Below are 18,313 nucleotides of genomic sequence, written 5' to 3' on the forward strand. Positions count from 1 at the left end.
TTCCTTTGGGAGGAGTTTCCCCATCTCTGAAGGAGAAGATCCTTTTCCCAGGATCCTCTGAGGGTCCCTCTCCTTCAAATTGGAAGATGTGTACCTCCTCCGCAAAATGGGCCTGTTTGGGTCCTTTGTTTCTCCTACCCCCTCTCTGCTCCTTGGGTGGCAGACTTTCAGGGGCAGGAGATTTTGCTTCAGGTTCCTGGGTTTCCAGGGGCTTTTTACAAGTGTGGAAGGAAACTTCCTCCAAGGCTTTACACCCCCCTTCCCCTTGTGCCTCCTCCCTGGGAACCGATGGGTTGTTGGGGTTCTGCCCCTGTCATTGCTCTGGAGCACCAGGTCCGGAGCTTGAGGCATTCTGCGCTGGCAGGCTCATCTGAGGGTTCTGTTGAACCCTCAGCATATGACCCAGATCCTGTGCCATGTTTTGGACCTGGTGCTCTAGCTGTGACACCCGCTCAGGCTGATACAGGGTTCTCATTTCTCCCCTGGGCTGATCCCGGGAAGGGTAGCTATCCCTTCTCTGAAAATACCCCGGGTTTGGAAAATTTGGTTACCCCTCCACCCTTGACCTCCCCTCGCCCGGATTAGGTTGTCTGGGCTCAGGAAAGTGAGGAAAGAAGGATGGATTGTTCTAGGGTTGAAAGTTTTGTGGATACCTGGGGAAAAAGTTCTGGCCAGGATTTGGGGAATTTCTGCCCTCCTGGGGGAAGTGAGGAGGGAAGTTCCCTGGGTTAGCTGGTGCTTGGTTGGATCCCCCCCCCTTGGGCTGGAGGAGTCCACACATAACCCAGCAGTAGTGGTAACGATGCCACTTAATTGCGGCTGAATTCGCTGAGGGCGCAGTCCTCCGTGTTGTTGTGTACACTGCGGTCCAGCCAAGGGGGCCGGCATCATGCACACACACAAGTCGGGCCCTTCTGCTTTGCAGGGTTGTATGCATTGGTGGCTACAGTACTTTCCACCTCAGGCCGGATCCGATCGTGAAGATTGCAGCCTTCTACGTCATTTCAGACATCGTGTTCCAGAAAACGGACCCTCAAACACTGAGCAACACCACTGTTATGTTGCACGTCCCGGGCCCGCCTGTACACCCGAGATGCTTACCTTTGTCCCCATGTGAGCGGTGTTGTGCTTGCACCTTGGTTAAACCCTTCTGCTTCCTAAGGGTGTGCGCCCCTCAGCTGTGATTCTTGTCGCCCCTGATCGGGTCCTGCTGTGGAGTCCTGCTAACTGGCTTGCCACAGCCTACGGACGGCATCTTATAGTTCCAGAAGGCGGATGGCAGTCATCTCCGTCCAAGGTTCTTCATAATTTGGGGAAAAATCAAAGACCATTTGTAGTACTTCGGATCGATTATTCGGTGCTCCAGACGTTCCGATCCCTGATGCATTGTGTACATTTGGTATCAGTATTCTGCCTACAGGATAGTTACAGGAACGAAACGGGTGGCTGCGGGAGCTCACAAGAGTTAGGTCTTCATTCAGTGCCTGCTAGCAACGCCCCCTGACAAACATTCTGTTTAAAAAGTTTCATCCAACGCCATCCAGAAAGTCAAAATATATTAGACTCTCTCAGCTTGCCTGCTGCAAAGCACCAAGACCAATATAAAGGTTTTAAGGAGAACCCCATTCTCTGTCAAATATTTTAAAAACTACTGGATGGATTTACCCCACACTATTCAAGGAAATGAAGCCAACACTTTGCCCCCAAATTGTTTCTTATTTTGTCCAAATCTGCCAAGTGGTTTTTATGCTACAGCTGTTCAGTAACTGCACTTTTGCTCTATGGGAAAATGAATAAGAGTAAACTGTGTTTTTATGTTTTCTTAGTGACCTTTTTATTTTTTTACAAATTGTTCCCAAAATGTCCAGTTTGGGGGTGCCATTGACAACCTTTTTGTTTGGAAAATGTCATCCAAATCCCTCCCGCAAGTCACAGATTATTAGCCTCTCAGCCTCTCGTTGCAAAGCACCATGGCCAATATAAAGGTTTTAATGAGCAGGTGGCAACCCCTTCTCTGTCGAATATTTTACTAACTACTGGGTGGATTTACCGCTTTGTGCCCAAGGTGTTTTTTATTTGGTCCAAATCTACCCAGCGGTTTTTACGCTATGACCTTCAAAAACTGCACTTTTTCTCTATGTGAAAATGAATGGGCTGAAAACTGTGGTGTTTTGTTCCAGTAGTTTTAGTTTTGAAAACTTCCTCCAAATCCAAATCCATCCAGCGAGTCAAAAGTTATTTGAAATAGAATTCTGGGGAAAAATGGCTGCTTTTTCATTTCTGAAAAGACTCTCTGCTGCAAAACACCATGGGAGATATAGCTATACTTTTGGGAGAAGGGGGCACCCTCTTCTCTGTCAAATATTTTAAAAACTACTGGATGGAATAGCCCCAGATCCCGCCTGGAAATCGAGTCAACGCTTCGTGCCCAAGTTGTTTCTTATTTGGTCCAATTCCGTCCAGCGGTTTGTGCCCTGTGCTGAGCAGAAATGTTGACTTTTTCTCTCTGGGAAGCGAAGTTGTTTCGACCACACTCATAAACAATACGTTAAGATCACACAGTCGGTTGATATGGCGGGGGTCATAGTGAAAGAACTGGGAAAACGGCAAAAAGAAAAATCTTTCCTAACATGCACCATCCACATCTTTTTCTCCCTCACATTCTAATTTGTAGAAGATGCTTAGAGCATATAAGATTCACATGAACACTTTTGTACTGCTTAGGAGAGATACATTGAGGGAGAACAATAAGAAATGACAAGATATGCATCATTTAGGAAAAGTGGAAGTTACACACCTTTGTGTTAAGTACTTAAATGTTTGTCTTGGTAATGCTGGGTTGCCCAGTTGCTGACCTATGTTTTGCTATTTATGTAGCATTCATCAAGGCATATGATATTTCAAAACATGATGGATATTTCCTATTACTGTTGGCCCATTTATCACGATGGTACCAACAAATATGTATAACATTTGAAATCCCATATGATTTGATGTAATGATATATAATACCGCAAAATCTGTGTCAGCAACTAGGCAACACAGCTCTACCAATCAAAATATTAAGCGCTGCGCACCATGCTTTGGAAATTCCATGCTTTTCTTACTATAACTACCTAGGATTTGCATAACACTATCATCCATACTGGAGCTTTATATTTCGGAGAAAGTACCGCCTGCTGTACATTATAAGGACATTGCAAGCAAACGAGGAGCTCTGTGACAAAATAGAGGAACGAGACCGTAGCTTGCAATGTATGTTCTTTTTATGTATGGTAGGGAATGTTTTGTTCCTTAAAGTACATGGCCTAACACTTCGACTCCCTTTAGTAGCTGGCTGCTTGCTTAATCTAATGTAAGCGATCTTCCAGATGAAACATATAATCACTGTAGAATATGCTTGGATAAAAAATAAATAATAATGTGCATCCCATAATGTGTTGCAGAAAAATATTTTAAGCAGTTTAATATACATCTAAAAAACGTTTTCGTCTTGTGCTTTAAAATAAGAAATGGTATGCAGATACTTGCTCTTATGTGATAAACTCCAACAGTGTACAAAATAAACATACAGCCATAAATAAACAGTTCCTTGTAATTTAGCGGCTGTAAACTGTCACAGAAAGCTATTTTTACAAGAAAGGAATTTGAAAATCTTGTCATGGGTTTAATAAATGCTGCTAAACTGCTGGACTTCAGCTCTGGGCTGCCTCTAGCAGTGGGCATTGAGACATCACAACTTAACTGTAATAATTGATTACAGACGGAGTGAAGTGATTTTCTTATTGCAGAACAATATTTAGATTTTGTATATGGTTATTGCAGGCTTACATGTGTAATAAAGAACGTAACAAACCCCAACCAGAAATATAGCACTGCATCCGTATCCGTCATACCCTTATGGGACGTTTCTGGATGCATGGTCAAAAGTAATGGCAAAGATATCAAAAGATATCAAAAGTTCTCAGAAGTAAATGGCCCCCAAAGCCATAATCCACACCCTGGCAAACCAGACACCCTATTTCCTGAAGCACAATCTATCTAGACATGGAAGCGGACTAGAAATAAAGACACATGGGGCTGATTTACTAAGCTAAATAAGTGGCTTAAGTTAGAACTTAAGTCATTTGTTGGTCTAAGTTTCACTTACCCTATTTTCTTTAGCTTAGACAATTTAGTATTTAGTTTTACGCACAATATTATTTTAGGTTAGTCAATCAGCCCCTATATATATATATATATATTGGGTTGATTGATTTACTAAACTCAATGTACAGCAAAAATGGCTTAGGTTCTACTTACACAATTACTTTGAGCTTAGTAAATGTAGTCTTACTTAAGCTGCTTATTTAGCTTAGAAAATCAGCCCCAGATAAGAACAACAGACAGGTTGCAGAAATGGAGGCAGAGGAAGGAAAAAACCGAAACTATAGTGAAGCATACAAAAAATGAGACCCAAGAAAAAGATTTAAGCATACGTTCTAAAAACGTTTTCCGCATATATTGAAACGTGTGAATAAATAAGTTTCTTCCAATGTAATATTTTTCTGTGTAAAGCTAATTAGTAATCAGTCACATTGTCTTGTATTGTACTTTTCAAGGACCTTAGTATTTGAAAATATAGGAAACGCCTTCCTATCCCCTCGAGAGTACAGTATTTCGCAAAGGTGTTTAATCATGCAAATGTTTAAAAGAAAGTCATAAACAACTGCACAAGTTATTCTTGAAGATACTTAAAGCATTTCCAGATTGAGGCAGTGCACATTTTTGTGACTATGTAAAAAGAGAGTTGCTCTGGTGAGCCCTTGATGTTCAAGCCATATAAGCCATACGTGCATATTTTTCAATTACAAGGGCAAGTGCCTGACAAACTATGGAAACTCGCACCAGGTCAGCAGTTTAAAGCTCCTAAGGAGATGCTGTGTTGCACTGATAAAATCAGAAGTTTTGACCTGGCCATTTTCTTCGCACTAGCTAAAAAAACTCTATGAAACTCACCTCTCTTCTGATCCGTAGTAGCATGTGTGACTATTTTGTTTAAGAAACACTTATTCATTCATTATGTTCTCTCTGTGCTCTACTAATTTTTGTACCTATAATTTTCCTTTAGTAAAGACGTAAAGCTTCCTGCTGAACTGAAGCAGTCACTGGCGGTAGAAGCTGAGGCCCAAAGACAGGCCAACGTGAGGGTAAGATCACTTCATCCCAGTCACTCTTGGTTTTAAGAGTAAAGAAACTATAAGAAGGAAAACTTGGCATGACGGATTAAAGATACTGAGTGACAGGACAGTGGGCGTGGGCGGATGCAAAAACTGATTGAAAGGATGCAGAGTATGAAAGTCTGTAGACTCTGGGTATGAAGGGTTGTGCAGCAGGTGAAGATACACTGGGCATACTGTTTTAAGAGATACTGAGCATAAAAAGGTTTTAGACACTGGGTAACAGGACACTTTTCATTTAGGTTACGGAAAATGGGATAAGAAACACTGATGAATGAGTACACATACATTGGGCGAAGAGAAACTATGGTTGGTTGGAAACAAGGCTTATAGGGTCATATTTGTATTTCTTTTTATCTGTCTGGTTGATCAGACAAGTCTTCCAGAAGTGCCAGAAAGAAAGCAAAAACACAGACAGTGGATGCAGTCCATTGTCAATGTACCTTTACAAGGTTTCAGTGATTATGTGGCTGCAAGTTGGCCGTGTAGTGCAAGGGAAATGCATTGGCACATAAGAAAGAGGACATTTAGTAACAGTGAAATAAAGGATACATTTTGGTTTTGGGCCAATGCTTACATGAATACAATTTACAATATGTATAGTCGGCCATTCGATAACCTCAGGGTACGGTGGGCAGGGTAGTTGATGGTAACGGGGGTAGATGATGCCCCTTCACTGGCTATCAGCGGGAGCTTAAGCCTGGTCTTAACTAGTTCTACTGATTGATTTGCTTTTTAAAAAAATCTTTATTAGCTTTTCTTTAAACAATATACACAAATATCCATAGATATGCAACTGCAGAACTCATAATGTGTTAAAGAGCCACCTATGTATCAGAATGTGGTTTTCTCATTGTTCATAGTGAGCTTCCCAGCCCACAAACAGTCAGTTATATCCTAACAATCAACTCAGTTTAGAGGGTATATTCTGTGTTTTACTATAAATTTGATCTGCTGATTAAGGTGACAAGCACGTGTCAAAGCCCTCCAGATTCCCCAAATATCATCACCTTCATTCACTGACTGCATTTTCCTTCTCAGTGAATTAGCTGTGAATGCCCACCTACATATGTTTGGTTTTTCTGCAGGTGCACCAGTTATCTATAAACACGTAGGGGGAGAACCCTTATCACAATTGTGCTGGGTATAAATGTTACCACACGATTGGTCCATTTTCAAGTAAAAAAGTCTAACATTACTTTTGGCATGTTGTATTGAGGATACCACATGCCGAAAGGCTTTCCCGCAACAGGCGCTACACTGCCCTTGTCAGATGAATGGTGCATATTACTATTAAAGGAAGTGACTACTACACAGGAAATCTTCTATGATACAATCATCCATAGCCCATCTAGGGCGGAACACTTACCATTTCTACCGAATGAAGGCACGCCCCTAAACACTCACACTAGAAAAAATACAACCCACTAGGGAAAAAGGCCCAAGAAACTCTTGCAAGGATAACAAGTGTTTATTTCTACAAAAATAGGTGCATCAGCAAAGAACTCTGCTGCTGTGGAATGTTCTGCCAAAAAGAGTACAAGCAGAATCTTATAAGGAGACAGAGCATCATAGACGACAACATCTTATACAGAAGAAACCTGCATGGCTGTTTGGTGCAACCCTATACATGGTCGGCCTGCTCCATAGGGGATGCCAGGTCATTGGTCCCAGCCCAATCCATGTGTCTTCCATCACGTGGGTTCTGCTGGGCTCACCAACTCCAGGGAGCCAAGGCCGAAGGAGCAATGAGCTACGTTTGTGAACAAAACTACTCTATCATTATACAGTGCACCTGGCAGGCTCAGAGACTGGTTCAGGGGGAGTCTCAAGGTCAAGCCGACCGATAAATCCTTCACTCACTCCTGACCGTGTCATCCGTAACCAAGGCTTCCACCCTGACTTTTGAACTATAATGTATCCCTCCCTGTACCTCGCACTATAAAACATGTCAATATCAAATAAAGGTGGGGCGACCAATTGTAGAGGCTATAACTCGTAGTTATCTGGGTGGGGGTTTGAGGCCTGCTTCGGCTTGTTTGAGATCCCATGTACACCAAGGTGCACAGTTCTGTCTCGTGGCCTTGCCGGGCACATTCCTTTTGAATTGGCAACAATCTTAAAACAAAGAAAGGTTTCCGGGGAAGTCGGCCACGTGGGCCTCTCTCATCAGCGCTTGTGGCTATCCAGAGTTCCCCTTCAGGCTGACGGCCTGTGTTGTACACACTAAAGACTGCATGGCCGCGCAGGCCCTGTGCTTTGCTTATGGCTACTAATATCTACAAAATGGCATTTGCTTATATACGTGCACTATGTATAAATGTCTAATTTGCCCCCCTCCCCTGGTCTGTTACAGTTCTTTCAATGGTGCTCGCCTCACCTTAAAGCGCCTTGGGGGGTGGGATGGGCCTACTACCTTCCCAACATGCCCCCCTTTTGTTACGTCTATAATAACAAACTCCCCCCACACATGCGCTCGTTCTCCCTTCTCATAGCCTCTTCATATGGTGGGGTTCCCTTTTCTGGTATCCAGGCCCTCCACACGGACTGTAGACTCTCCCCTGATCGCGTATACTGCTCAAGTGTGCGTGCCATATAAATACATCCCCCATCGCCTGCAAGATCCATCCATACCTCCTTATAATTCTCAGGGTTAGGGGGGTGGAATAATAATGGTGTGATACAATCTGTCTACTTGTATTGCGAGGTTCCTTTGAAACCCCAGTTGACACCATCATCATTGTGCTATTAGGCACTGCTTTGGCACAACACTGGAGGTCCATTTGACAGGTGCAGAAGATGACCAAGACAAACACAATGGTGGGTACCAGCAACGTCATGATGGCGCCCAACCAGGACCGGGCCCAATCGAAGCGACATCGAACCAGTTGTTTTCTTATATTCCTCCTTCTTTCTACATGCAAACTCCTAGACCATATACAGCTGCAATTATGTGAGACAATGACCCATTCTCTGCATCTTCGGGAGGTACGAATGTGCAGCAGGAATCTCAAATTTCTCGGCACACACCTCCTTCCATTACCGTCAACATATCGAAGACATAGCGGTTTGCATCGTCATCCATCTCAGGGCACGCAGCTCGACCTTTATGACGTTGAATTGAAACTCTTTGTCATTTGCCAACTGGACCAGCTCCCAGCGTATTATGTGCAGATATTTTGCATTGACCGCTGCCTGCACACCGGGTAACAATAGCGAAACAAAGTATGTTTCCGCTGAGCTGAAAAGTCTGTATTCATCTGGGATTTCAGCGAGCAACACGGATGAGTGTCTAGATAGGTAGTTTGATCTTTTCTTCCTCTGCAACTTTTCATATTGCCCTCTTCCAGGTAGAATGCGAAACTCTGGCGGTAGTAACGGGTTCTGTTCTTCAAACGCAGGAGAAACGGTTGGGGCTGTGTCAGGTATTGGCCCCTCTTCCAAGTGTTCTTCTGGGATTACTAATAGTGCTGAGTGCAGCATTGCCAGCGAACAGTATCCCCTCCATGATGGTGGGAGGTGCAAGTATGCTTGTTGGCCGCAGACCCAGTAGTAATGCATCACTGCCGCCGTACCTCTCTTCTGGGCTGGAATCATGAGGGTCTTATTGCAGCATTCATTAGAGATGCACACATATCTAACTGTTGTCCATTTCAGGGTGTCACACATCCTCAATAGCATCAAGACTTAGCCCATGGTAGGCATCATACTTTGCCCTTCGTGCTTGCCTTTTCACTTTCTTATGCGGCCCTCTCGGTTTGCTCACAAGACTTCTAATGCTAATATCATCATGAAAGCTTACTTAACAAAAAATATTCTTAAAAACAAATGGGAAAAATGTTCTAATATAATACTCACTTTCAGACTCATACTTACAGCTACACTTGCTGATCTCTTATAGCTGTTCTAATGCTCCTTACTATTGTTATACCTATTTACAGTGATGTTTGTATATGTGCCCTCCTCTAGCCCCTCTTTTATATGATCTCGCTATATAAATGATGCTCTTGAATGAACTCCTAATATAAACAATAAATGGTGAATAGTCCTGCAATAAAATGCATACCACCCATATATGAATATGAACATCTGGGGACAATTGCATAGCTAACACCTCTCCTGGTATAAACTGAAGTATTTAAAGCTGCTGGTTCCATCCTCTTCTCACCTAAAAGGGGAAGACAAAATAATGCACCCAAACAAAATAGAGAGAAAGAATAAAAAAAGAATAAGAGAGAAAAGGAAAGCGGAAGGGCAAAGAGAAAGAGAAAGAGCGAGAGAGAGTAAAAAGAATAACATGGATGAGAAAAAGGGAAAGGAGTGAGAGAAAGGAAGAGAGAGAGAGAAGATTTATCAAATATTTATATTTAAGCAACTGTGCGTGTTCACTAAGGAGATATGGGCTGGAAATAATTGGACAATCTGGTCGTATAATTAATCCTGAAATATATGAACAGTGTGAGGTGCCTCTAAGGCAATAGTGTACTATTCGGGGGTGCCCTGTGGACGTCAGGGGGGTGTATCCAATAACGAAGCCCCTTCACTTGTACTGTGAGAGGGGTTGAAAACACCACTTCATAAAGACCATGAAACCTGGGGTTTTCCATTTATGAACAAAGCTCCTTACATAAATGAGCTCTCCAGGCAGCAGTGGTTGCGCAGGGGGGAGCCTGTCACTGTCGGGTCTCTAGTGTCTGGTGTGCCCTCTGGTTGGGGCGGTGCAATCTGTTGGGAGACACATTTACTTGCACGTGTTAGGGTTGTCAAATATTCTTTGAATTCTTGAACTAAAACCGCTGCTGCCCTGTGGGCATCAGATGCCCTCCTGATAGGGGATATGGGCATGTTCATGCATCGACCAGTAAATACCTCATGGGGTTATAAATGGTGGTCTTTGCTTGGTTGTGTGCATAAGATGAAGAGGGCCAAGTGTAAGCAGTGCATCCAGTTCTTTTTCAATGTGGTGCAAAGCTTAGTTTGCTCTTAAGAAGCCCATTGATCCTCTCCACAACACCGTTGGTCTGCAGGTGATAAATTGGACACTGTGCTGTGATGTCTTTAAAGAGCTAATTGAAAAAATGTGTGCCATTATCGGACCTTAGTACATTGCACACACTCCATCTGGGGAAGACCTCATGGACAAGAAATTTGGCTGCACATTCGGCATCTGGGTGAGCACAAGGTTCAGCTTCGAACCACCGTAAGAAAGGGCCGACTACAACAACCAAATATCGGGACCCATTCCATCTTTCCCCCATGTCTGCATAATCTATGTGCACCTTGCGGAATGGCCCAATAGGACGGGGCAGGGTAACTATTAAAGTTTGTATTGTCATGCCTGTCCTGAAAGTTTGACATGTGGTGCAATGTATGATAGTTTTAGTGAGGTGGTTCCTGAATATTGGGCACAAATCAGTCCTTTTGTGTGTCGGCAGCAATGTGTTGCTTTGAGCTGTGGGACGGGTGGCAAAAACTATAGTCAATAGTTCATGAGGCATTACTGCTCCTAGCTCCACAACAAGTCAGTCAGGGATTGTTTGCACCCTCTTTTTACCCATATCTCCTCTCTTCATTTGGTGCTTTGCCCTGCAATTCAATGAGTTGGGAAATAGGTACTGCTGTATGTGGGGTGTACTGTTGATTATTCGGAGGCATGGTCACAATGAACTCGGCAGGCGTGGGTACGGGGAGATAAGCCACCATTTTTGCCCGCCGTGACTCTGGAAGCGTTTCCCAGTGAAATTTTGTTTGTGTTATTGGTGTGGGCGGCGCACTTAATGACCGCCACTACAGAGGGTTAGGACAATGCAGAGATCAATATATCTAGCAGTGCGGCATGTTGTAATAGGCAGCCATCCACTCTCCAGAAGCCCCTCCTTTTCCATAGTGACAGACCGACATGCACTGTTGTCATGACATATGCCGAGTCAGAATAAATGGTCACATGGCACCGCCGTGATGCCCGTAATGCTTCAATGAGGGCTATGAGCTCTGCTAATGCATCAGCAATCTTTTAATAATCAAAGTCTCATATTCGCCTCCCTCAAGAAGCACGAGTTGGGCGCCCGTAGGTCTCTGGCCCGTCACCTGGTCAATTGTTGCTGACCTGTCAACAAAGAGGACCTCCCCCTCCTCCAATGGGCTGTCTTGTGCTGTGGGGATGTTATCTTCCCCCCCTTTATATGTGACACAGTTATGGCTTTGTAAGTCCTCTTATGTACACATTTCTGTCAATAAGGTGGCTGGGTTCACTGTTTTGCATCTTACAATATGGATGTTTGGGCTTTAGAGGATAATTTCATACGCTAAGGCTCTCTGTTGTTCAGGGTACATTTTGATCCCTCTAGAATGGCGAACACTGAATGCTCCACTCACAAAGTGACAGAACACCCCATCCCGACAGTGGAACGTTTCTCGATGGTGAATGCAGTTGCAGCGATTGCACACAAACATTCCTTGCATGACTGAGTTTAGCGTGCCTCTGTAGTAGGCAAGTGGCCTGTGGCTCATTGTACTCTTCTGGGTCAATACTGCAGTCATAAGTTGACCATTAGAATGTGAGAATGTGTAGAATTCTTGTGTGTAATCTGGGGTGGCGAGAAGCGGGGCTGTAGATATAACTTCTTTTAAATCATTGAACTTTTTCATCATGTTTGCTTTGCATTCTACCTTGTTGTTGCTTTTTTGTGCTTCCTTGAGGGCCTGCAGGAGCGGCCTGGTATATGCTGCATAGTCTAAAATCCAGCTCTGCAGTAGTTGCATAGCCCTAAAAATGTCTGCATGTCTTTCACTGTGGTGTGTACAGATGCTGCTCGATCTGGTATTATCCTTTTGCTGATATTAACTGGCCTAGATACAGCACTTCCTGCTTGCAGTACTGTAGTTTGGTCTTGTCAACCTTGTACGCCTTCCGGGCCAGGGGTTGTAGGAGTGTGATAGAGTCCCTCCGGCAGTGCTACTCACTGTCACTACATACAAGCAAATCATCCACGTATTGGATGATCGTACTGGGTACTCAAATGTTTCCTAAGTCAGCGTGCAATACTCTGTTGAAAATTCTTGGACTCTTGCAGTACCCCTGGGGCAAAAGAGTGTGTTTGAAGTGCATTCAGCCATGGGTAAATGCTGTAAGATACTGTGAATCGGGGTGCAAAGGTGTCGAAAAGAAGGCGTTTTTCAGTTCCACCAATGCAAAATGGGTCGCCTCCTTGGGGATACTACATAGAATGGTGGTGGAGTTAGGGACCACAGGAAATTCCTCATGTACCACTTTGTTTAGGGGGCGTAAGTCCTGGAACATCCGCCAATTGCCCCCTGTTGCCTATTTCACAGGGTAGATAGCCATGTTACATGGGGATGTGGATGGCACCATTATAAATTGATTGAGCAGGGCCTGTATCGTGTTTCTAATTCCCTCCTCTGCTTCTCTTGACAGTGTGTACTGTTTTACCTGGGGTAGCACTGCCCCTACTTTCAGCTTTATGTGTACTGGGGTCACTTCCTGTAAAGGTCCGATATCGTGTAGATTGGTGGTCCACAACCTCTCAGGTACATATTTTAAGTCTGCTTCAATGAAGGGGGGCGGGGCCACAATGGCCATCAGGGGGCATTGCCGTCTTCGGTACTGCACCATAATTTCGCAGGGGATGTAAATCTCCAGTATTAAATCTCCATCACTGTCATTATTTTCGAACGGGTCTACTTTCAGAAGTACAGTAGGGTCAATGCAAAGCACTGTATGCCGCTCACACCCATCCCTGGCTGTCCCTAGTATAACCACTCTCTTCACTGACACCAACAACCCCTGCAGGTCAATGGACTGTATTGTGCATGCCAGCAACTCCGGGGACACCATGGGACGAAAGATGAAATCTGTCAGAACTCGTCAACAACTCTTGGCAATTTGTGGCACTGCCTCCACAAGCACTGTTATTCCGTAGATAAACATATCTGAGTCTACGGTTATCCATTGGACCACTAACTCCCTTGCCATGGCATGTATTAACCACTATTACTCTCATTGCGCATATTTCTGGCTTGGCGCAAACAATGCCTTGATCCGTGAATGAGATTGTCATGATCAACTTGCTGAGCAGCTCCCTGCCCAACAAGTTAACAGGACAATTTTCAGAATACAAAACGGGAGCAGGCATCAATACATCCAGCTCTTCAGTGTATGGAACCATAGAAATAGCCCCACAGAAGCCTTCCATGCTGAGAGTTTTGCCCGATAGTGGGAAGTCCCCCACACTGATGCATGATTTTGTTGCACCTGAATCAACCATACAAATGAATGGCTTGTTTCCTATCTCTGCCCCCACCAAGGATTCCTCTTTAGGGTTGAGGGTCATTGACAGGACCGGACACACAAGAGTTCTCTGTGGGCTGTCTTAGTCAGGATATGTATTTGTCCCGGGGAACGAAAAGGGGTTTCCCTCCACCATGGCTGCACCCCGAAAGGGGGAGACCGTACCATTGGGTGCTCCGTTGAATGGGGTTGGGGCACATACCTGCTGGTAGGTGTGCTGGGGTGCGTGCTGTTTTACTGCTGGTTGTAGGCCTGGTATACCACAAAGGGCATAGAAGTAATTCTTGGTATCCCCAGAGACCCTTGTGGGGGCCCCTGGGGTGATGGGCTGTAGTTATACCCCATCCCTCGTCTGCTCCTGCACTCTTGAAAAATACCCCCACTTCCCACAGTTCCAACATTGTGAAGGCCCCATTCCTCCCCCTATGGGCCTCAATCCCCCAAACCCTCCTCCTCTTGCTCCTCTTCCATGCTGCTGTCCTCCTTGTTGCCACTGTGGGCCAGGGTACTGTGGACCCCCGCCCCACTGTCCTTGCCCTCCTTGTGACCAAAACTGCAGCTACTCTATTGTTTGTGAACTCTTGGGCATTTCCTGCCACCTCTGTCTGCACTGGCATGGACACTCGTGCTTCCACAGCACTTTAAGCAAACTTATTCTGTACCAGTTTTGTTCCTCTGCTTGCTGCCTCTGGGCCGTTTCCTTGTCACACTCTTTTATCCTTTTACAATGGTGTATTATTTTGCTCTGTATCTCGGCCCACCCCGTCGCCTCGATTCCCACAATGTAGTCTAGTGCTTTTTGCACCTCTTTGGCAGGCCCTTTTTTAACAATTAAGTAGAAAAAGGGTATTTACTGGTCCCACGGCCCACCATCCCGCTCTCCAAATCTCCTGAACTTTAAGAATAAACTGAGAGGGGTCTTCGTCATCGCCCTTAGTACATTGCATTATTGGTTGTAGGAAAGTTGGGTCCAGGAACGCTTGCCGCAGCGCGTCCCATATTTGTGCCCAAATCTTGTTAAACGATGCTCCATCGTGTGCATCGTTCCCCAAAGTCACTCCTGAATATCCTGCTTTTACCCACGCATCCCCAGCTTGGTTTCCAATAGTTGCTACCAGTAAACTGTTCATGTCGCTGACAGCCAGGGATACCCCGGCTGTATGCTTTTCGAATGAATACATCCACTTGCCCGCACCCACCATGAGGGGCGGGAGCGCCTTTATCAAATTATTTGTATACATCTGTGCCCATGACACATACTGCATCCTACCGGTGCCCTTGTGTATAAGGGACATTTTATTTATTTGTATTTTATTGTTTTCTTGTTAGGCGCTTATACAATAAGAAATACTGTTTCAAAGCGCCCACAGGGCAGGGAGGGAACAGGAGTGGGAAATACATTAAAATACATTAAAAACACAACATATAAGAGCATTGGGGGGAAGAGGAAAACAGGATGAACCTACTATGCCTTGTGAGTATTCAGAACGTGCATGTGCATCAAGGAAGAAGGCAGGGGTCAGTGCTGTGGAAGCTGAGCTCACGGGTGAGCCACAGATAAAGTACTAGGAATGTTCAGTGCTACACGGCCAGGAGCCATGAGAGGTGGAAGTGTGTGCCACCAGGGCGGAGGGTGTAAGTGCAAGTGCAGGTAGACAGGAGTTGGGCCGATTCAGGGCTGGAGGTCAGGGCCCAGAGGATGCATAAGGGCCCAGGACACCAATCGCAGCAACTGTGGGATTAGCAGGGGAGAGAAGAAAGGAAGGAGGAGGTAAAGAGGAGAGTGTTAAGGAGCTTCCAGAATTTAAGAAGATCCTGCTCAAGACGCAGTGGGAAGGGTAGGTTGTTCCATAGGAGGAAGCCAGCTGAGGAAAGCGAACAACCATCTAACCTCTTTTTAGCAAAACGCTATACACACAGAGAGTTAGAGCCAGAGGAGCCTAGTGGTCTAGAGGAGGAGTATTTAGTAAGGTAAGGTTGAAGATAGTGTGGTTGCTGTGCCCAGATCGCCTTGTGGATGATGCAGAGGGACTTGAATTTAATCCGTGCAGCAACCGGGAGCCAGTGAAGACGTTTTAGTGTAGGAGATAAGCGGTCCCTGGGCTTAAGGCCAAGGATAAGTCTTGCTGCCCTAGTCTGGATAAACTGGAGGGGTCCAGAGTGAAAGATGGTAGATTCAGGAGGAGGCTATTATATTAGTCAAGCCTAGAAAGAACCAAGGCCTGGGTCACATTGAGCCTCTGGGGGAAAGTGAGAAAAGGGAGAATTCCTTTGAGAAGGAAGAGCTGAAAGTGGGACTTCTTGGCAATGTCCTAAGTGTGAGGAAGGAAGGAGAGAGTGGAGTCGAAGATGACTCCAAGGTTTCTGGCTTCAGAAGAGGGCACAGTGGGAGAGCCCAAAGAGGAAGGCCAGAGTGAAGGGAGGAAGGAGGGAGCAGGGGTCCCGATGGGAAGGATCTCAGTTTTACAGGCGTTGAGGCAGAAATCATTGGAGGTGCACCAGGAATGGATGGCAGATAGGCAGTCAAGGATGATGGAGGGTGAAAGAGGGTCAGCAGGAAGTTTGAAAAAGGTCTGTGTGTCGTCTGCGTAACACCGGAAGTTTGAAGAGAAGGAGGAGATGTGGCATACAAGCAGAGCAAGGTAGATGTTAAAGAGTCAGGGGGAGAGGATAGAACCCTGGGGGGCACAACAATGGAGACAAGTAGGAGAGGAGAAAGTGCCAAGGATGACTTGGGAAGAGCGGTCAGTAAGGAAAGATGTCTGCAATCTGTGCCCTACTCCTGTCTCTCTTTTTCCCGCTTCCTTTTTCATTGATACTGTCATCCAGCAAACCTGCTCCTTAACCTACCATCCCATAAACACTCCACCCTGGGAGTTTATTCAGACGCTTGCTCTGCTTCCTCTTCCTCATCACCCTCGAACTCATCAACTGTACCCCACCCGTCTTCCTCTCCTCTGCGATATCCTAAATTCTTGTAGCTTAAGCTATCCGCACGCTTGCTCCCTTCTCTCTACGCACGTTCATTATGCCAATGCCACTTCTAGGTCTCTTTTATTGATATCAGCATGCGCTGGGACAGCCGAGTGGGATGCATATGGGGGTGGTGGGGCTGTCGCCATGGTGGACACATAAGACAGGTTACTATAACCTACTGCAGCGTGAGCTGTCAATGGATATATTCCTCTGCGTTCCCATGGCGCCCCACTCCCCTTTCCTGGGCAGTCGCCCCTGTTCTCATTCTGCACTCCTTCTCCCTCAGAATCTTCCTTATCTTCAAACATTTTCCAGAGTTCTAATATTTCTCTCCTCTTTTGCAACTGTTTACCTTTATATTTGGCTGTTAAAAATATGAACATGTGTTCCAGAATACTCTTATTATGGGAGCCATGCTCTGGCCACGAACAGGGCTTCCCCCCTCCTCTTGTCTCCACCACCCATTGCTTGTGATATTTCTCGATTCTGTCATAATATAGTGGGTTTCTCCTCCCATTATAATGATCTTTGCGCCTTTTTGCCCTTGCGCCTCTGCTAGCACGCTGCGCACACTGCCGCTGACTGTAAAAAAAAGGTCAGTCCCTCATACCCTGCTCCCTGTCAAAAAATCAAAAACTACCTTTCCCCACTTTTCTTCCCACACACCCACTCTCACACTCCACAAACTACTAATTACACAACACCCCTCCTCGGGTCTCCACCCTACGCAATAGAAATCACGAACAAAACAAGCTAAAATAAGAACAACTAATACTCCTGAGCCCACTAATTACGCAGAGTTCCTACTCCTTTTTTCTCCTTTACACAATATAAGTGGTACCACCTTCTCCCCTCACTCATGAAGACAACCTAACATTTCTGTTTTCCTTTCGTTAATATTCTCCTTAAAAAACTCAATAATAATAAACATTAAAACAAACCACATCCACACCACACTAACAATCTACGTTTCTGCGTGTTCATAACCTTCAGACTTCCCATATACCTGTCCCGTACTTGTTATCACTTGCAAGGGTATACTCACATGCATGTTTTCACCCAAACTCATCCATCACGGGGTCCAAATATTATCAGCCTGCACACTCCTCTGAGCTGCACTCCGCTTGAAAGAGCAGACAGGAAATCTGCAAAGACGGTTCCTGTAAAACAATTCGAAAATGCACGTTTTTTCAGGACTGGTCACTATAGTTGGGCTCAGCCCCTCCGGGAAAACAGCCTGGAGGCCTCCACCGGCATGGAGGGCGCTGGGATCACGTTGGGATCACCAATTGAAGGCATTCCCATAAATGCTCACACCAGAAAAAATACAACCCGCTAGGGAAAAAGGCCCAAGAAACTCTTGCAAGGATAAAAAGAGTTTATTTCTACAAAAATAAGTGCATCAGCAAAGAACTCTGCTGCCATGAAACATTCTGCCAAAAAGGGTACAAGCAGGATCTTATAAGGAGACACAGCATCATAGATGACAACATCATATACGGTAGAAACCTGCGTGGCTGGTTGTTGCGACCCTATACATGGTTGGCCTGCTTCATAGGGGATGCCAGGTCATTCGTCCCAGCCCTGTCCGTCCGCCTTCCATCACCTGGGTTCTGCTGGGCTCATTGTCTCTAGGGAACCAAGGTAGAAGATGCAATTAGCCACTCTTGTGAACAATGCCACTCTATCATTATACAGTGCACCTGGCAGGCTCAGGGACTGACACAGGGGAAGTCTTGAGGTCAAACCAACCCACACATCCTTCGCTCACTCACAACCATGTCATTCACAGCCAAGGCTTCCACCCTCT

The 18,313-nt window shown here is 45.3% G+C and overlaps 1 protein-coding gene across 1 annotated transcript in view; it reads left to right on the top strand.

Moving 5' to 3' along the window:
* Nucleotides 1-18,313, top strand: part of NPHS2 (NPHS2 stomatin family member, podocin) — a 145,296-nt gene that overhangs the window by 109,245 nt on the left and 17,738 nt on the right. The window contains exon 7 of the mRNA XM_069641475.1: nucleotides 5,111-5,189. Within this exon, the coding sequence (XP_069497576.1) occupies nucleotides 5,111-5,189 (79 nt within the window). The remainder of the gene's footprint in view (nucleotides 1-5,110; nucleotides 5,190-18,313) is intronic.

Source organism: Ambystoma mexicanum, chromosome 1q (genome assembly GCF_040938575.1).
Source record: "Ambystoma mexicanum isolate Mex_15411 chromosome 1q, UKY_AmexF1_1, whole genome shotgun sequence".
NCBI lineage: Eukaryota > Metazoa > Chordata > Amphibia > Caudata > Ambystomatidae > Ambystoma > Ambystoma mexicanum.